The 21,754-nt window shown below is 39.3% G+C and overlaps 1 protein-coding gene across 1 annotated transcript; it reads left to right on the plus strand.

Moving 5' to 3' along the window:
• The first annotated feature begins 2,103 nt into the window (after positions 1-2,103).
• LOC104891956 (lysine-specific demethylase JMJ21) lies at positions 2,104-20,131 on the plus strand. Its single transcript, XM_010677747.4, has 16 exons — positions 2,104-2,394; positions 5,139-5,249; positions 5,333-5,388; positions 5,499-5,641; positions 6,032-6,229; positions 6,307-6,506; positions 7,523-7,622; positions 7,725-8,288; positions 15,576-15,698; positions 16,298-16,378; positions 16,473-16,801; positions 16,905-17,162; positions 18,237-18,321; positions 18,454-18,634; positions 18,713-18,881; positions 19,761-20,131. The coding sequence occupies exons 1-16, from the start codon at positions 2,249-2,251 to the stop codon at positions 19,882-19,884; spliced, it is 2,868 nt and encodes a 955-aa protein (XP_010676049.2). The 5' UTR covers positions 2,104-2,248; the 3' UTR covers positions 19,885-20,131.
• The last annotated feature ends 1,623 nt before the right edge of the window (positions 20,132-21,754 follow it).

Here is a 21,754-nt window from a genome sequence, read left to right on the forward strand (position 1 = left end):
CATTTTAGACTTACATGATTTCAAGGATTTTTTAGAGCATTTGAAAAGAGAAAAATTCTATTATATTCAACAATGAAAAGTGGTGCCCCCAACGTATCGTTCACCAAGCTAAATTTGCTCATGATGAATGGTATTGCCTCTTATAAGTGGATACTTTTCAGGCTATTGGTTCTCCTCTTAGAGGAGCACCACCCCCTTGCCCCTTCCTTCGGCTACTCTTGTAGCCTGAGATCCTCCACCTCACTCATTCTTCAAGTTAAAAATTAGTGGAAAAAAGTTCAACTGGTCCGGTCAAAATAGGCCTTACCGATCTGGTTTTTGGTCCGGAGCAGTTGGGATCATATCGGTTGACAAAAGTCAACTACTCCGGTCGAAACCGGATAAGTTGACTGGTCAATTAATGCGATTTTAGTCAACCGCATCAGTTGACCAGTCATTTGATCCGGTGACTAAAACCGCATCGGTTGATTAGAATAAACAAATAAAAAATTCGTGCGTCGACATTGAATTCAGAAATGTAGCCCAAACAATTGCAATAATCAGACGTCTCGAGCATAGTTAACGCCACAAAATTTACTTCTTGCAACAAAATTACAAACCATATATTTACACCAACATACTATAGATCTAAAAATCGAAATGAAAAAAAACAAAATCACCAATTACAGATACTCCCACCGTCTCAGAATACTCTTTACACTTTCCTTTTTTATCAGTCCCATAATACTCTTTATACTTCTATTTTGGGATATGACCCACTATTATTTTAATCATTCTACCTTTTAACTATTGGCCCACAATCTCTTCCTCCAAAATAAAATAATATTACTCTTATACCCTACCAACTCTAACCATGACCCATATTCTCTTTCCTTAAAATAAAATAATACTAATTTTACTAATTACTAATTCTGAATGGTAAGTGGGCCTAAAACATTTTAGGCCAGTTAAAGGAAACGCGGGTTGAATTTTGAGGCTGAATAACCGATGCGATTAAGAGAAAACTGAATCGATTTTCTGTTAACTGATCGGGTTCTCTTAAAGACTACACCGGTTGGCTGAAATATGCAATATATGTAGCCGAATCGGCTGATTTATCCGAAATAATACTAATTTTACTAATTACTAATTTTGAGGCTGATCAATCTTATTGAAGTGAATAAAAAAATGTAGTGGTTCTCTCCTATTTTTATAGTGGCATACCGCATTTGTAATAAATGAACTTTTTTGGCCTTATGAAGCTTGGTGCTATTTTTTGTGACATATCCATATAAGAAAATCGTTCCATTTATTAAAAAACAGATGAGCTATTTATGTGCTCCCATCATTGTAACTTTGTAAGTTTGTAACTAGGGTGTAGGCGTGTGCACCAGTCCAAGATCGGACCGAAACGGGCCGAGACTGGTTTGATCTAGGGACCGCAAGCTTGAAGTTATGTGGATCGAGAGCATACCGGAATTTTACTGATCTAGTTCGATTTTGGACCGGTTGGATCGGAGTTTGTATTTTTTTACTCTTTTTTTGCCTAGATTTAAACATATTTATAGATTTGATACATTAAAATCTAATAATCTTAAATGCAAGAAAGATGAGGTTTCAGTTTTCTAACTTCTAACTTTAAACTTATTTTTACTAAAAAAAAAAAGGAATTTCTATCCACCGATACAGACGAAAAACCCCGAGTTTGGACCAAATCAAATATTCGAAAGTTCATGAATTGGAGACCGGAGCGGATCTGGTCCAACATATTCCGACCCAATTCCTATTCGAATTCCTATTTCGGTCAAAAACTGCACACCCCTAATTGTAAGTGGTGTTGCGAAGTCCTTTCGCCTCATATCGTACTGCACCATACCCCAAAACTATAAAATTCCCCTAAAAAATTTCCTTGTGTCATCTCCTGAATTCTGGACAAGTGACATCCAAAGTTGAGCCCAACTATAAATATAATCCCTATTTCACAATGTTGAAAGGCCCAACGCAAAGAGTTCCATTACAAAAGTAAAAGCGCGGAGAACAAAACACGGGCCCGCATAAAATGATAAAATCTACGCAACCCGGGAATCGTCTTTTGTCATCGCTTTTTATCGTATATATATATTCTCATTTCCATCACCGCATAACATGAACATCTTCTCTTCTCCGAATCTTCCCGAAAAAGAAATTCCATTTTCTAAGTTTCTAAGTTTCGAATTCGTTTATATAAATTCCTTTCTGTTTATTCATAGAATTAGAAGAGAGAGAAACTATGGAAAATAATGGAGGAAAAATGGCAGTTGTTGATCGGAGAATAGAAGCATTAGGAAATCTTAGAGTTCTTCCTGATGAAGTCATCTGTGAAATTATCAGCTCTCTCTCTCCTCCTGATGTTGCTCGATTGTCTTGTGTTAGCAGGTTAATTCGTTTATCATTTCTCATTTTTCGAAATTCATCATTTTAATGGTGAATTTTTTTTTTTTTTAGCTCGGTTAAGCTGAATTTATGACTTTTGTGAGAATGTAAAAGATGCGTGTTTGATGTAATAGTGAAATTGAAGTGGAATTTTAACAGCCAATTGTAATTATTATGTTATTGTTACATTGATTTTTTTTTCTTGTTTGCAATTTGAAATGGAAATGTATTCTTCTTTTTGTGTAATGAAGTGCTTGTGGATTCTTTATACTTATTCTCTTGCATTTGAATGCTACCAATGGTGGATAGTTCGTGTCGGATTATGATTGAAATTTTAAATGGTAATGAAGTTGAATTTACTTAGTAACAACTAATTACTCCACAACTCCATAAATGTTCACATTTTGCCATGGTTTGCATAATAATGATAAATTACAATGATCGTTGATGTCAAACTAGTTGGTGGACTTTTGTGGATTATTGTGGAGTGATATCGTTACTTGTGATCGACTCCTGTCTACATCAATGCTCGTGACTCCATATAAAGCATAACGACCTCGTATAGTTTCCCGCAAAACAATTTTAAGAAAAAAGTACGGCTTGAGTTTTTCAGTTGATGTGAATAGTATACTCCTTCGTCGGATTTTGATAGCAGGATATAAACATTTTGATACTAAGATTGATTGACTAATGTTTTATCAATTTAAGTGTCTTGATATGCCAGTGCTTGAAATGATTTAGAGAGGATAAAACATAATTTATCTATAATGAAGTGTCTTTTTGTAAATCATGTCATACTTTCAAGTTTCTATCTTTTCACCTATTGAATGTTTTGTTAAATTATTAATTACGAAAATTAACGGAAGAACTCTATATGGAGGCTAAAATTGACTATCTCTTTATGGTTTGGATTATGATAACCTACATTGAGATGATCGTTAAACTACTTAGTCATTGATGGTAAATTGAATTCGTCATTACGTATAAAGGATTGTATCAAGAAAAGGTTTATGGTCTTTGCTTATTGGGTTAAGTATCAGTTAGAAATGACCTCTTTGTTATCGCATGAATACATCCAACTCTTTTTCGTGTTAAAGGCATAGATCCCTTTTAGACGTGGTAGGTGATATTGATATTGTAGGGTATGTAGGCAAGAGTATATGGTTAAATGGAGGACAAGACATGGTTAATGAAAATCAAGATAGATTGATAGTGTTGAAAGAGGAAAAGATATGGCTTATATTTACATGGCCGATTTCTTGTACGGGGTTCTAAAAGGAATCAAACTATCTTTTTTGGTATTGGAGAATGCTTAGACTTCAAAATCTAGATTAAAATTAAATAATGCTTAAGATGATATGATGGTACTACTTATCTCAAAGAGGTAAATCCTACCTTTTTAGAGTCACTTGTTAGGCTACTTTTTGCTTACGTGCTAGAGTTAGAATTAATGGTACGATGCTTTAAAGAATATAATATCTTTGAGTATATGGATGAACTTACCTTTAATGTAGTCCAGAAGCACATTGGTGTACCTCTTAATTCTTTTCAATTCCAAATTCAACATTCTAGATCGTGCTTTGCTCGAGTGGTGGGTAAGGGGGAATGAGTGCATAGGTAACAATGGTTGAAATAGTCTATTGATGGTAGTCTCTCGGTAAATTATTCTAGTATGAGACGCGTGAGGTAAGTTGCTTTTGAAGGACTTGATTTGGTTTGTAGGACTAGGGCCCGTGATCAGTCATGCAAGTAGTATCTTGTAACAGTGCATAGCTCTAGATAGGTGGGGTGTTTTTGAGAAGTTAATGCCTTATGTCGGATGGTACTTTATGTTAACCTATCAAATGAGTCTGTAAGGTCCATTTGAGTTGGATAATCTAGATTGGAGTTGGGCATTCTTGTTCAAGATCTAAAGCTTCCGGATATGGGTTGACCCAACGAGTTAGGAGATCTAAAGCATTCTTTCTATTTCCATGCTTGGGTGCAATATATGTAACCATATCTCACCAAATTACTCATCACAATTAGCTAGCTTGTCATTCATGGCCAATTCCAACATTGCAAATGATGTAAGAGGATATGTTTCATTCAGCTAAATTTGTTTTATCTGAACTTGTTGGAACTTATTAGAACATATGTCAATCTGAAATAATTCAAATTAAGGTGGATAAATATACCCTAAGTCCAACAAAGATTATGCTAAATTCAACCAGTGTTACCTAATTCCCTAATTCCCCCGCGAATCGCGAATTGAGAAGATCGAATTATGGTCGGTTTTGGTTCATTTTTGGCTCATTTTGGGCGAATTGGCGAATTCAAAAGGCGAATTAGGTAACACTGAATTCAACTATAGTAATTGTTAAATGTACTTTTAGCTGGACAAAGGACCTTGTAATTCCAAATTATTACTTTCAAGCCACAATGCAACCGTTTTCAGGTCATTTAAGCCAAAAACAAGTCGGATTTATTTACCGAAAGAAGCGAGGCTGTTTGGGGTCAGATAAAATAGGTGATAGTCTACATAAATATGTGAATATATTCTGTATCAGATTCTGTGACATTTTAGTTTGATAATTCTCTTTGGTATATATACATACTACTTGAATACCCTTCTTAGGGATACATTCTAAAAACTTACAATCAGTTTTGCATCGTATAATTTTGATCAAAACTCATTCTTCCAAGTCTATAGCTTCTAAATTCTTATTTTCATAGAGCCATCTAATTTTTCTTGTTATCATATGCAGTGTAATGTACATATTCTGCAATGAAGAACCTCTTTGGATGAGTCTATGCTTAAAAGAAGGGAGTGCTCTTCTTGAATATAAAGGGTCATGGAAGAAAACAACCCTGCAACGGTATGTTTACAAGACATGTCTCTAAATTTTTGCATTTTGAGCCATATTCCAGTGGTTATCTATATTTTGGATGTCAATTATAGGGATGAAGCAATACATGGAAGTGAAGCACCTCATAGGAAGCCATTGCATTTTGATGGTAATGGTTTTTATTTTGGGTCCTAATGTTAATCAAGGAAATTGCTTAGGTTGATGTACTATCGCTGTTATGCTCTTTTTGCAGCTAATCTTTCATATGTAAATATGCAGGATTCTACTCATTATTCCTATACAAGAGATTGTACCGATGTCATACCTCATTGGGTGGGTTCTCAAATGATAATGGAAATGTGGAAAGAAAAGCCAACATTTCTGTGGAGGACTTCCGCAACAACTATGATGGAAAGAAGCCAGTATGTTTAACTTATATTCAGCAAGATATATAAATTGTAATAACACAAAAAGTTTAGTGGAAAGTAATCTTCACTTAAATAAATAAATTAAGTAGCCAGTCCTTTTTCCTTTTAGTTCCTTTACATTTGATAGGCCTTCTTAGTTCCTTTACATTTGATAGTGTATTTGTATATTTTGTCTTTCACTTTTTTTAAAAAAAATATATTTCACAAATCTTAGCAAGAAATAAATGGCTTTTGGCGTCGTTCCTTTTAGCACATTTGTCTTAAATTCGTTCTAATTTACCAAATGATTTGTGTGCTGGCACATGGCCACACATACTGTCGAACTCTAAGTTCTAATATCTTTTGTATTGACTAATATAAATCTTTTTATTGAGCTCCATATAGGTTATGCTTGCTGGTTTAGCTGATATGTGGCCTGCAAGAAAGAAATGGACGTTGGACCAATTAATGCTTGATTATGGGGACACAACTTTTAGAATGTCTCAAAGGAGTCCTCGGAAAATCAAAATGAGATTCAAGGATTATGTCTCATACATGACACTTCAACATGATGAGGATCCCCTGTATATATTTGATGATAAGGTGCAATCAAAATTTTGATACATGGTGGAAGCATATTTATATAGCAGATGGAAACTCAAATCATTTGTTACTTGCAGTTTGGAGAAGTGGCACCGACTCTGCTGAAGGATTATACTGTGCCTCATCTATTTCAAGAAGACTTCTTCGACGTTTTGAACGCAGATCAGCGTCCACCATTCAGGTGGCTCATCATAGGACCAGAGAGGTCTGGAGCTTCCTGGCATGTTGATCCAGCTCTTACTAGTGCTTGGAACACTCTTTTATGTGGTCGTAAGAGGTGAAGCTTATGCTCAATTATGCTTACATAGCTTCACTAAGTCAACTTTTTTTACTGGATTTCTGACATTTATGTTTCCTGTTGCTTACATGAATTATTGTTTTGCTTAATCTCTTCACATTTTTTTGGTCTTGCTCCAGACGGCTAGCTTGTTTTTACAAGTGCAGTGTTGTTGTAAAAGCTTACAGTAGCTTGTAGATTCTGTATTTATGTCTGTTAACAAGGTCATTAACCATGCATTGACCAGAAGATTGCTTGTGATAGCTCCCATAACAAGCCTTTGTTCCACTAACAATTACCAATACCGACCTCCAACTCAAGTTGAAAGTTTAGTGAGCCCAATGATTAATATTAGCATGCGCTGCTAACAGAAAGATTCAATTTGGTGGTTGCTGTTGATGAATAAAAGTGCTTGTGGTTTAGTCATCTGGATGTTAGGAATCCCTTATGGAATTCTAGCTCAGTAAAACATGACAATATCTGAACGGGACCATATTGTTGAGGGATCTGATGCGATCACCAGGACTATAGTTATTACAGGTGGCTTGGCTTTGCAGTTTTAGGCAATGTTTGAAAAGGGTCAAAGTGCACAAAGGCAATAGGGTTCCTCAAGCCTAGGCACAAAGCCTGGCGTGATATGCAATTCTCAAAATCAGAAATTACGTGGGTAAAACTTGGTTGCTAACATAAATTTAAGGCAGCCACCATTAGTTTTTCTGTTTTTGTGCCTCAGTACACCTTGGTGCGCCTTTTTTCTCCTCAATATGTTTTAGATGTGCCTTATTAGAAAAACCTTACCCAAGTTCTTCTAAGCACTTGAGCAGCAGCAGTACGCCTAGGTGCGCCTTTTTGCTCCTCATTATGACCTAGGGCCTAATTATGGATGGTACTACCGTGCTAGTGGTTCTCGGTGCTGGACTTATTTCGGACTCTTTAAGAGTCATGCCATTATCTGAGCGGGACCCTTTTGAGGTGATGCTCTTTGGCTGACAACTGTGAAATTTGTTTCATAACAGGTGGGCATTATATCCTCCTGGTAGAGTACCTTTAGGTGTTACTGTGCACGTAAATGAAGAGGACGGTGATGTGAATATCGAGACCCCATCATCTTTACAGGTAAACCGAATGTCTGTGTTCATTTTCATTGCATTATTATAAATATGTTAGTTGTACTGGTCACATATATATGTTTATTTAGTCTTCATTTTGTCTTCTTAGTGGTGGCTTGAATTTTATCCACTCCTGCCTAGTGAAGACAAGCCTATAGAGTGTACTCAATTGCCCGGTGAAACAATATATGTCCCAAGTGGATGGTGGCACTGTGTGCTGAATCTGGAACCTACGGTTGCAGTTACACAAAATTTTGTGAATACCACAAATTTTGAGTATGTATGTCTGGATATGGCTCCAGGTCACCGTCATAAAGGAGTTTGTCGTGCTGGATTTCTTGCTCTTGGTGATGGCAAATTGGAAGATGCAGATGAGTTCACATCTTGGGCTAGAAGTTGTTCGAGTGCAAGAGATGGGCCAAGGAAAGAAGAAGAAATCAGAACAAACCATGCATGCCATGAAGGCGCTAGTAGCAATGCTGCTAACTGCTGTGATGCAGGCAATCATGAGCTTCCATATGATATAAATTTCTTATCAAAATTTTTGGATGAGGAAAGAGATCATTACAACTCCATGTGGAGCTCTTCTAACTGCATCGGACAGAGAGAGATGAGAGAATGGTTATGGAGGCTTTGGATTGGAAGACCAGGGTTGAGGGACTTGATATGGAAGGTATGCTCTCCTCTCATTGCTATAGCTTCTCCTCTCCTTAAGCTTTTAATATTACTGTTCCACTGGCTGAAAAAAGGCAATATATTTTAGCGACTGGTAATGGTTTCAAGAATTACTTGATATAAGTCACTATAACACTATTTATGTACTTTTCACCTGTCACTGGAGCTGCTGCTGCTTGTTTAGCGTTGCGTTCTGCCAGAGCGCCAGTTATAGGTTTGAGCACCATCAGGGTTTGCATCTCATTTGATATCTGCATTGCTGTTTGTGGACATCAATGCATGTACTTTATAATATATTTTTTTAAGCTGTCCACTTTGTTTGTGCCCATAACATATATCTGCCAATATAGATATGGTATAACACTGATGGTAATGAAACAATTAAGCTACTATTATGCCAATAGTAGAGAGTAAAGATGGAGATTTATGGAATATGACAGTTGCACATGTAGACAGCATCTTTTAAAGATTTTCAATATACTGTAAATAGTAGACAATTAATGGTATTTTAGGGATTGAAGAGAGTGAAAGAGACTTAGCATGGTTTAACTTTTTAAAGGTTGGTGTATAGCTTTTGTTAGTGTGTTGTTCAGGTTTGTGTTGAAAGTATTCTGTTTTGTCTTTATTAGGTCTTTTGTAATCAGGATTGTCTTTTGTAGGGTCCTTCCTGGAGATTTGTCCTTAATTTCTCTCCTTACAGCTCTATGCTAGCTCACAACAATACTATTTTACTTGTTTGCCATTTTAAAGAAAATAATTTTTTTTTCTTTGGGAGGAGGGGCGATGAAAATGAAGTGTATTTTGAGAGTGAGAAATTGCATACAAACTTTAGTAATTAGACATATATAGGGACTTCCCAATATGCATTGAGTTGTCCTTTTCTGAATGAATGTTTTAAGTCATCTTGCTCCAGATGTTGACTTTATTATACGTATGTGGCTGGTATAGTCACCCGAGGGGACATTAAGCAAATGGACTTCGAAGTCTAGCTGGCGAATTAATCCCTAAAATCTGCCCTAAAGAGGAATGGTCAAGGAAATTAAATTTCTATCATTGTATTTGATATAAGCTCCTTTTCTTTCTTCCTTTCTTTTTTCTTTTAGTTTTTGTTTTCCTTGGGTAATTAAAGTTCCCAGTTGCTAGAGAGAAAAATGATTGGAGTATTTAAACTTAAACTTAAACTTAACTTAAACTGTTCCACATCTCTGACTCTTTGTTTTGCTGAATTTGTGTGAGCGATCTTTTTCATAATCAAGGATGAGAAAGGTTTGTACATTTACACGCCATATCTGTCCTAGCGTCGTTCTACTGTCATGCGTTATGATAATGAGCGTAGTGAATGTTGTTTTTTCTTTCTACGAGAAACAAGCTTTATTAAATAGTTATCTGGACTGGTTTCCCATGCTTCTTTGGTTATAATTATGATGTCCACCATCCAGCACTGTTGACCTTTTGTCATTCATCAAGTTAACCAAAGGAAAGAAGACAACATATCTCGGTTAACTTCTCTTCCGTCTTCTACAGTTCTACTGGTACATTATGAGAGTATTAGGTTGGGAAGGAAATTAAAAAGGTCCACATAATGGCTTTCTTCTTTTCTTTTGTTGGTTTTGTAGAAGTTAGAGAAAAGTTCTCTTAAGTATGGTTTTCCCATATTATACTTGTGTGGAGCTCACGCTGTTGCGGGAGCTTTAGTGGGTTGGACTAGTGGTGATGTGCAAGGAATCAACCTGGAAGGATCCTTATCACTTATTCTAGAAGGGGCAAAAGGGCAGCCACAGGTGACTCAGCAAAATAACAGATTATTCCCTAATGGTAATGATGAGGTGTCAGAGTAGTGGAAAGAATGGCCTGAAAAATAGTACCTTGGTAGTGGAGAGGAAAGAAGTGACGTGTGATCTGAGGGTAGCAGAAATTAGCCTATAAATAGTAGTATGTTAGGAGAGATAAGTTATGAATGAAATTATCTTGTATTAGCTTATTCCTGGGAGAGTTCTCACCTCTCGAAAGTGAGTTAGTTTGTATTTTGGTTGATCTTTGATCCTATAATACATCCATATCCTTGTGGTTACTTTCTGTTATTAGACTGTTGGTTCTGGTTTCTAGCAACTTGGTATCAGAGCAAGGTTGCGGAAGAGGCGGCGCAACGGAGGACAACCACCAGCAACGTTTAACTCTGCTAGAACAGAGCCTGGCATCCATAAACACCAACCTCACCGACATTAGGGCCCAGCAGGCAACCATGGAAGAAAGGTTAGAGGGTAGAGTGAACCGGGCGCGAGAAAACCAGGAGGGGATGATCACTCAGATGCGGGAAGAACAGAGGGCTTTTCAGGAGGAAATGAGGATGTCGGTTCGAGCCCTGAGAGATCTCTCTCGAACTCCCACCCAAGAAGTTAGGCCTCGTCGAGGGTATGGAGAAGGAAACCTCCGGGAAGAAGCCCTGGAGAACCCCATTAACGAGGGAGAAGAAGAAGAAGTGGGGTGGAATCCTCATGGAGCATCGGTGCTAGGGAACTGGAGGTTTAAAAAGTTGGATCTTCCACTTTTTAACGGCGAGAACCCCGATGGCTGGATATTGAGGGCCGAGCGCTATTTCAAATTCCACCGGCTTACGGAAGGCGAAAAAGTGGAAGCCGCGGTGGTGGCCTTAGAAGGAGACGCCTTACTCTGGTTTCAATGGGAGGACAGTCGTCGGACCATTGCGAGGTGGGAGGAGATGAAGGGGATGGTGCTGAGACAATTTCGACCGGCGTCGGCCGGTACGCTCCATGAACAGTGGTTGAACCACCGCCAAACAGAGAGGATGGGGGTAGCAGAGTACCGGTGCAAGTTTATCGAGCTATTGGCCCCATTGGGTAATATACAAGAAGAAGTGGCTAAAGGCCAGTTTATCAATGGGCTCAAGGAAGATGTGCGGGCCGAAGTGAGGTTGTTGGGCCCAAGGACTTTGGACTTTGCTATGGACCTCGCTGTTAGGGCTGAAGATAAGATTAAGTGCCTTACTACCCAGAAAAGCCCCTCCCTTAACCCAAACCAAACACGAACCCAGAATATCACCCATACCCAAACCCGATTTTCACCCACCTACTCCAACAGGGGATCCACTTCATCCATAGCCCAACCCTTCAAACCCACTCACTCTTATGCCCAAAGTAGCCAAAAAAACACCCAGCCCAGATCTGCTACAAACATGAGGAGATTGACGGAGGAGGAAGTGCAGTATCGGAGGGAGAGAGGTTTGTGCTTCAAATGTGATGATAAGTGGAGTGCGGGGCACGTTTGCCGGCGAAAGGAGTTGGGAGTGATAATCGGAGGCCGCGACGACGATGAGGAGGTTGAGAAGGCGGAGTTAGAAGACGAGGAAGGTACCCACGGCGAATTGACCACCCCGGTTCAAACGGAGATTTCTTTGAACTCCGTGCTGGGAATCACCACCCCTAGAACCGTGAAGATGAGAGGAATGATACAAGGGGAAGAGGTCGTAGTTATGGTGGATCCCGGGGCCACCCATAATTTTATCTCCACTAAAGCTGTGAAAAAACTCAATATACCGGTCACCGCCACTAAGGCTTTTGAGGTTACGCTGGGCACTGGCGAGGAGGTGCAAGGGCATAGTGAGTGCAAGTCAGTGGTTCTGCATCTACAAGGAATAGAGATAGTTGAAGACTATCTACCTTTAGCGTTGGGTAATTCGGACCTCATCTTGGGGATACAGTGGCTGGCCAAATTGGGTACTATGACAAGCAACTGGAGAACTCAGGTGTTGCGTTTCAATCTTGGGGCGAAGAAGGTGACTCTAAAAGGAGATCCCTCGCTGGGTAGGACCTTGATTTCCTTGAAGGCCATGGTAAGGGCGATTAGGAAAGAAGGGGGAGGGATATTGGTGGAGATGAACAAGCTAGAAGGGGCGGAATCCGACATACCCACACCAGCTATACCTTCCTGCCTTCAACCCATTATACAGAAACACTCCTCGATTTTTTCCTTACCCAAGGGCCTTCCTCCCTTACGGGGGCACGAACACTCAATTCTGTTGAAGGAAGGTAGCGACCCGGTTAGCGTGCGCCCATACCGATATCCTCAGGTGCAAAAAGATGAGATCGAAAGGTTAATTGAAGATATGCTCCAAGCCGAGATTATCAGGCCATCTACAAGCCCTTTTTCCAGCCCGGTCCTTCTGGTTAAGAAGAAAGATGGAAGTTGGCGGTTCTGTGTGGATTACCGCGCTCTAAACAAATCCACCGTCCCAGATAAGTATCCTATCCTCATGATTGATGAACTTTTGGATGAACTTAAGGGGGCTACCATTTTCAGCAAGCTAGACCTAAAATCCGGGTATCACCAAATCAGAATGAAGTTGGGAGATGAGCCCAAAACAGCCTTTAGAACACACCAAGGGAATTATGAATTCATGGTTATGCCTTTCGGCTTAACCAACGCCCCATCCACATTCCAAGCCCTCATGAACCAGATTTTTGAACCCTACCTCCGCAAATTCATCCTGGTCTTTTTTGATGATATACTCATTTACAGCCCCACCATTGAGCTCCATAAATTACACCTCTCTTTAGCCCTTTAAACCCTCCACCACCACCAGTTGTTCGCCAATCTGCAGAAATGTGAGTTCGGGCAGGCTAAACTAGCTTATTTGGGCCATGTTATATCTGCCCAGGGAGTATCGGTGGATCAAGATAAGATTCAGGCCATGCTCCAATGGCCCATGCCTAAGACTCTAAAGGCTTTGAGGGGATTTCTCGGGTTAACGGGATATTACAGGAAGTTTGTGGCAGGGTATGCGAAGGTGGCTCATCCCTTAACCCAATTATTGAAGAAGGATGGTTTCCATTGGACAGAGGAGGCTACCACGGCCTTTACAGCATTGAAGAAGGCTATGACAACAGTACCAACACTTGCCTTACCCGACTTCACCAAGATGTTTGTGGTGGAAGCAGACGCATCCCACACCGGTTTAGGGGCTGTTCTCTCACAAGACAACCATCCCATAGCTTATTTCAGTCAAAATTTGGGACCAAAGGCTCAGCACAAATCAATTTACGAGAAGGAGCTCATGGCAATTGTTCTCTCTGTCCTCAAGTGGCGCCATTATCTCCTAGGGCGGAAATTCACCATTAAAACTGACCACCAGTTGATGGAGCAAAGAGAGGTAGGTCCGGAGTACCAAAGATGGGTAAGCAAACTGTTGGGCTACACTTTCGACATAAGCTACAGGTCCGGGGTAAGCAACGTAGTTGCGGATGCTTTATCGAGGCAGGGAAAAGATAACTCCGAGCTGAACATGATCAACACCACCAGCACGTTTGCGTGGGCTGATTGGTTACCCCACGTGCAGCAGGACCCTTTCATTCAGCAACTAACTCAGGCGGTACGCGAAGGTAAGTACCATCCCTTGGGTTACACTGTACAACAGGATATATTGAAGTTTAAAGGAAGGGTGGTGCTGCCTAGCCGATGTGCTTTGGTTAAACTCCTCCTCCAGGAGTATCATGATGGGCCACAGGGGGGTCATTCGGGAGAATTGAAGACATATCAGAGGTTGGCTAGTGAGTGGTATTGGCCGGGGATGAGAAGGGAGGTGCAGAAATATGTGCAAGCGTGCCAAGTGTGCCAACAAAATAAGCAATCCACTCTGAAACCGAGCGGGCTACTCCAGCCCTTACCTATTCCATTGCAAGTGTGGGAAGACATCAGCATGGATTTTATTGAAGGGCTGCCCACATCACATGGTAAGGATACACTCTTGGTTGTGGTAGATAGATTGACAAAATATGCTCATTTTCTCACACTTAAATACCCTTTTTCTGCTCCGATGGTGGCTGACATTTTTACCCGAGAAGTGGTGAAACTCCATGGTATTCCAGTGTCCATTGTCTCAGATAGGGACAAGGTTTTCTTGAGTTTGTTCTGGAAAGAGGTCCACAGGCTACAAGGCACAGCATTGCACTATAGTACTGCCTATCACCCCCAGTCTGATGGCCAGACGGAAGTGGTGAACAAGAGCTTGGAAGCATACCTCAGATGCTTCACGCATGGCAAGCCCAAAACGTGGGCCAAGTGGGTACATTGGGCTGAATTCTGGTACAACACCAGCCTGCATTCCGCTACAAAATGTACTCCTTTTAAGGCCTTGTATGGGAGGGACCCACCCCACCTCACCAGGTATGCCCAGGGCCACTCTCTTGTGTCTTCTGTGGAAGAGCAACTGTTGGAGAGAGATGCGATGCTTGATGATTTGAAGGGGCACCTAATCCAAGCACAGCAACTCATGAAGTTTTATGAAGATAAGAGTAGAAGGGAAGTGCATTTTCAAGTAGGGGAGGCTGTATACTTGAAACTCCAACCTTACCGACAAAAATCCTTAGCCAAGAGAGCAAATGAAAAGCTTTCACCTCGCTTTTATGGGCCATTTGAGATCATAGAGAAGATCGGACTTGTTGCCTACAAACTCAAACTTCCTCCACAATCCAAAATCCACCCTGTTTTCCACATTTCCCAATTGAAACCTGCCATTGGCCTTCTCCCTGCCAACCCCACCCTACCTACCCAACTCACTGCTAAGCTAGTCTTGGAGGCAGAACCTGAGTCAATCCTAAATGTCAGAGCAAGGCACCCACAGTCCCAGCACCCCACTCAAGTCTTGATCAAATGGAAAGACTTACCTGACTATGAAGCAACATGGGAGGATATTGATGCTGTGGCTCTCAGGTTCCTACCTTCCACCTTGAGGACAAGGTGGCTCTTTGGGACCAGGGTAATGCAAGGAATCAACCTGGAAGGATCCTTATCACTTATTCTAGAAGGGGCAAAAGGGCAGCCAGAGGTGACTCAGCAAAATAACAGATTATTCCCTAATGGTAATGATGAGGTGTCAGAGTAGTGGAAAGAATGGCCTGAAAAATAGTACCTTGGTAGTGGAGAGGAAAGAAGTGACGTGTGATCTGAGGGTAGCAGAAATTAGCCTATAAATAGTAGTATGTTAGGAGAGATAAGTTATGAATGAAATTATCTTGTATTAGCTTATTCCTGGGAGAGTTCTCACCTCTCGAAAGTGAGTTAGTTTGTATTTTGGTTGATCTTTGATCCTATAATACATCCATATCCCTGTGGTTACTTTCTGTTATTAGACTGTTGGTTCTGGTTTCTAGCATGATGGTTATTATCCCTTTGCTGTATTCTGTGTAATGAGGTTTACTATGTTATCTTGTAATTGTGCAATATCCAGCAACCATGTTCCTTATTATTAAGTTCTATTTGCTATGTCCAGGGAGCGTGTCTTTCTATCAATGCAGGGAAATGGCTAGAATGTGTTGGACAGGTTTGCAGGTATCACAATTTGCCTTCTCCCAAAGATGATGAAAAATTGCCTGTAGGCACGGGCAGCAATCCTGTAAGTTCCCTCTCTCAGTGAGTATGCTAACTGAACACATAATGGCTTATTGTATTCAATAATTATGCAAATCAGAGCCTGAATGAACCTAATTTTGTGAAGCTATTAGTATTTTCTTTCTGTAAGGTATAACAATGATATTATCTAGGTTCTTCTTGTTTGGAAAGATGAACATAGTTGACTGAAAACTTGCTTCCAACAAAACCTTCCCTCTTTCAATTGAAAACATATAAGAAATACAGAGGGACGTCCATGAATAGTTATACCTTTGCTTTGTCAGATGTTACTTATGCTGAACGTTTTGGTATTAGGTCCACTGAATTCTGAGAAAGTTAGTGTTTAGCTCAGATCAAATTTCTCTTTACAAGATACTTTTTGGTGAAATTCCAAGGGTATCCACCGCTAACACCAGTGACTATTCAGCTCCTAACAAGATTAGTTAGATAGTTTTGGACATCAACTTCTATAGTATCTCTTTGCGTGATTTCTTGCCTTTGGTCTCATGTTTGTAGAGACTAAAGCTCCCTACTATTGCGCATTAAGTTGCTAACTTTAAAAGTGTCAACTGAAGTATTGTCTCTCTTTCTTTTCTGTTACAGGTTTATTTGATTGAGGAGAACGTAATCAAAATCTATGTGGAAGGAGGGCTGGAATCTTCACTATATTGTTTGGGCACTGAGGTATAATCTTAAGTTCCTCAATATCCAGAGAGATGTCTTCTTTATTACGAAGGTTTTAGGTTTGCCAATAGTTTGACCTGTAAATACCATGCAGCTTGAGTTTTACAATCTACTACAACAAGTGAAATCCCCTTTGGAGGAGCATGTTCCTGATGTTTTGGCCAGTGGTTTTATATCTTTTGATAATGGATCTTACACTGTTGTACCTTGGGATGGTAAAGGAGTGCCAGATGTGGTAGCTGATTACAATCCGATGAACAAAAACTGTGAAGGTCACGGCAGTTCTTTTGGTTTATGGAGCAAAAACTTGTTTAATTACAAAAACGCACTGTGTCCTGCTGAAATTACCAACTCATCTGGAAGCAAGAGCATCTGGCCTTACATTGTGACAAAAAGATGCAAAGGGAAAATTTTTGCTGAGCTGTAAGTTGCCTGGGATATATAGTCTCCCAAAATTTTCTCTATATTGAGCATCAATCAGAAAAAAGTTAGTTATCTCATTGCATTTAATCTTCTCCTATTGCAGAAGGGACTCACTGTCTTGGGAAAATGCTCTGGATTTGGCTTCCTTTTTAGGGGAGCAGCTACGTAACCTTTACATATTGCCCCTTCCTCAGCTTGACAACTTAAATATAGCAAATTTCAGAAAGGAACTTGACGTGGCTCCCAGTACTAATCTTATGGAAACTGACTCTCTTGATTCTGGTGACGCTGCAGTCTGGGAGATATTTCTCCAAAGCCTCAATATTAGAAAAAAGGATATTGTGAGCCACTTGAGAAAATGGTAATCTATCAATTTATTAATGTAGGATGTCGTGAGCCTCAATAATCGATACTTTCCTAGACTAATCATTTAAGATCTCTTGTTCTGCCGTTCGAATTCCATGTTCTATCTAATGAAGGAATGCATTTTGATTGTCTGGATAGAGCCCTTTATGTCATGCTTCACTTAGGCTCCGTTTGGTAGGGTGTAAAACATTTTCAGTGTAAAATGATTTTCATGGAAAATAATTTACAATGGAAAACACAATTCCAAAATTAGTTTTCCGTGTTTGGTTCCATGTAAGAAAAATAATGAAAATGACAGAAATATGAAAGGGAAAGTAAGTAGGTAGTGAAAGGAGTGTGTGAGAGAGATAAGGAAAACAATATTCCCTTCATTTTGAAGGGAAAATGGTTTTCCATCATTGGGAGTATAATTTTACTCCGAGGGAAAATGGTTTTACACTCCTTTGCCAACCAAACAATGTAAAACTGAAAATGGAGGAAAACAGTTTTCCAGGAAACGTTTTACGCCCTACCAAACGGAGCCTTAGTGTGAGGGAAAACCATACATTGAGGAGATTGGGAATTTTCATTCTCTTTATCAGGTTAACTTACATGCATAACATTCATGAGCCATCAATAGATCATGAAGGGTGTTCCACATTGACCAAAATTTCTGTAAAGCTGCACGAAAAGTGAACGGAATAAATTTAAGGCTGTTTCTACTTCCTAAGGTTTTTAGCCGTAACAAACAATGATAGCCAATTTAAACACCCTTTTAGCTATCCATCATACATTTTTCTCTCTGAACTCATAGAGCTTTGCTTCTCCAATCTGTAGTACCTACTGTCCTGGCTACTGGAAGAATTTTGATATTGGAAAGAGAAGAATTAGAGGACAAATATTTGCTGTTTTTGAGAAACTTTTGCAGCCTCTAGCTTTGTATCATCTCCTGTAATCAAAGTGAGATTAGCAACACAATATAAATATAAGGATGTCGTGTTATGTGCTTGAGTTTGATGTTGCTGCTTTTACTTGTGAAAGTATCTTTGATCCATGCCACTTCTGACCATAAGGGCATTTGTATTTGCAGGGGAGATCCTATACCAGGTAATCTAATTGAGAAAGTTGTTGAGTACCTCCCCGATGATATGACGAAGTTACTTTCTGTGTTCAAGGTACAATTTAACCCATCCGTTGGTAGTGAATTTGAGAAGTGAAATGTTTTATCTGCTTTAATCCTTTACCTTAGATTATATATTTCATCGATCAACAGAATATGAAATGAGTATAATGATAATATGATTCAGGGAGAAACTTGTTCCTGGATACATTCAGATATTATGGATGACAACATTTATTTAGAGCCCCAGAGTACCATCTTTTTCCATGACCAAGCGGACACTCTATCTGGAAATGGCATCATGAAGAATGGAGAAGCACAGATGTGGAAACCTTCTCATATTCTGGACTTCAGTGATCTATCTATTGGTGAGGGCTCTCTATCAATAAGCTGACCTTTCTAGTCTATGTTTGCTCTTGAACGGTATCTGATTGTTGTGTCTCCAGGTGATCCTATTCTTGATGTGATCCCTATTCATCTAGATATCTTTAGAGGAGACACACGCTTACTGAAGCAGCTTCTGTCGAGGTCTAAACTTCCATTGCTGAAAAAAGAGCCACGAAATAATACTACTGAAGAGGTCATGAAGTTTCAGCGAGCCTCATACCGTGCAATGTAAGTCATAGCTATTTGATATCTTATGCAACTCAGGCAGACTCAATTGATTTGAACATGATTTAACTTCTTTAATATATGTACTATATACACGCTTTCAGAAAAATAAGAAAAGTACTACAAAGTACTACATGCATGTGCATGCATGTTAGTTTAAACATGCAGAGACAAGTAAACTGCAATACATATCTATCCTATTAGGTTGTGATTACAAATAACAATAGGGCTTCTAGATTTTTAACATGGTGCTGCTATATAATGGAGCTTTATTTAGATACTATCTCCGCTCCAAATAAGGTAGGCCAGATTTATAATCAAGTTTAAAGTTAGAATTTCCCATATAATCCTTGATGATAGGTTTCTAAGAATTCTGAAGAAAGTTTACATTAGTGTGATTGTTACAGGAGGTTTAGTTAGTTACTTACTTAGTAAGAAATCTGGTTTAGTTAGTTAGTTAGTGAGTGAGTTGAAAATCTGTTAGAAGTCGTCAAAAACTTGCTATTAGCATTGTGTAAAAAGAGGTACAACCTCTCTAATAATTCATTCAAAATGAAATGGAAACCTCTCTAATCTTTCTCTCAATATTCTCTATCTAATTCTGATTTCTCTTCTCTGAATTTTCTGTCTCTTTTCTATTCTGTTCTTCTCTCTATCTCTTATATTCTGCCATTTTCAGAAGGTGAGCTTCAGCTTTCTTAACAGTGATGATATGAAGATATAAATAGCGAACATAATCCAGATATTTTAGCTAAATTTCTTTTATAAAAATCAAACATCCGAAATCAGATTGAGCTTTTCTGCATACTTGTACTGTTTAGGGCCAAAGGGTGTAATTTACAATTGTATGTTCACCAATGGAATTTGAATGCGTATGTGCAGGTGCTACTGTATTCTGCACGAGGAGAATGTTCTAGGAGCTATTTTCGGTTTGTGGGATGAATTGAGGAGCGGCAACTCTTGGGAAGAAGTTGAAGAAAAAGTTTGGGGAATTCTGAACGTGTGAGTTTCTTTTTGTATCGCGTCTTTATTAGTTCTTATACAGTCATACCTCCTTGATACTCAGTGAAGCTTCCATGTATACCATTCTTTGTATTTTTGTTTTTACAATGATAATTTATTTTCATACTGATCTTGTAATTGTGTAAAAGATACTGCTGGAGCGCTTACTTCATGTATTCTGGTATATTTATACATTTTTTCAATTGTATATCAACCATTTTTGTATATTAAATCATAGAAGTTTTATATTAGATCCTTGTATTGATATGAAATCTAAATTATCACTTTGCAGTAACTCAAGTAAGAGTTGCCTCTCACAATTTTTGAGACTTGGATCACTCCCTAGTATAGTGGAGTACATTTTAGGGTGGATATTTCCCTCATTCTTAAAGGATCTTGTCTATCAAGTTAGGTGATATGAATCAAAGTAGCTTAGACACTATTGAATGCATAAATTGAGGAAGAAGATGAATATTTGATTGATAAACTGAAAATTACAGAAATAAAAACTAAATTGCCAAGTGTTTGAGAGACTTGACACACTCCCAAATGAACTCTTAAAAGCTTCCTAATATTCTCAACAATTTTCAACATACCCTTCTCTCTCTAATTAACCCTTTATTTATAGTAATTTCTTTAACAAAACTATCTAGCTTATTCCTCAAGCTAACTAATGTAGATAATATCTAAATTACCCTTCCCTCTAATAAGGATGCATAACATTACCGACCGCCCAAACTGCCACCTTCTCCTCAAGATGGATAGTAGTTGGCCCTAAATTTGCGACCTCTACAGCGCTTGACAGTGGCCTTTTGTAAATTGATGTCTGGCTTCCATTGGCGCTTGAGCTCCTCATCAGTGAGGGAGATGACAAGGGAGTTCGGTTTGAACAATGTGGTGGCATTGAAAAACCTTGGTGTGGGATAGAGTGTGGGTTGAGTGGGTTGTATGGTAAGGAAATAGGAGTCAGAGAATTGTGTTTGGGTTTAAAGACTTGTATTAGGGAAGTGAATTTAGATGTGGAAACAAAAATCAGAAAGCCGGGAGCTTGTGGGTTGGAGAAATGGGGATAAGGAAATTGGACAGAGGAATTGGGCTTAGGAACAAAATGGTAATTTTTTGAACCCAACGCTATTTTCTGGAGCTGGTTTTGGAAAATAAGAAGGAACATAACTCACAAGTGTAGTTGGGTTAATATGAATGGTGTTGGATCATAAAATGGGATGTGGGTTATAATAGTTGTTTTTTTAGAACCTGAAATAGTGACATGGGCCTTGTTTTGGTGAGCCCAGATAAGGTTTTGCCTTTATTAATGATTCCAGAGGAGAGTGAAATACAGTTGGCATCTTTTTCCGTCATGGGTTTCCTCCTTATTATCTTTTTGGGTAATTCCAAAATTACCCTTAGTGATACACTCTGGAATTTTCCCCACTATTTGACTAGAAGCACGTTTCTTCACCAAACTCACATCATTCTTGCTTATCTCACCTTGCTTGTCATTTACCAATTTGCCCTTACTTTCATCTTCATGTATTATCTTTTGTTGCAAGACATTGAAGACCCTGCTGCAGCTATTCACCTCCCCTGTTTTTGGAGTCTTCTGGATTAGTCTCCTTGCTCCACTTCCTATGTCTTCAACACTTCGCGGACCACCACCGGAGCCACTCGCATTTGCACCGCCCTTCTCGAAATTTCCTGTAAGTGAACGGCCAGCATCCCATCTCCTCCCATTCTCAATTTCTGAAAATTTTCCCATAATTTCCTCCATCCTTGACCACCAAAAAGACTTCCATTAAAATCACCAAGACCACCTGCGTTTCCTTTGGCTCCACCACGTTTCAACCCATCTTGACCACCGCCTGCAAATCCATCAC

The sequence above is a fragment of the Beta vulgaris genome, chromosome 1 (assembly GCF_026745355.1).
Source record: "Beta vulgaris subsp. vulgaris cultivar EL10 chromosome 1, EL10.2, whole genome shotgun sequence".
NCBI classification, from domain to species: Eukaryota; Viridiplantae; Streptophyta; class Magnoliopsida; order Caryophyllales; family Amaranthaceae; genus Beta; species Beta vulgaris.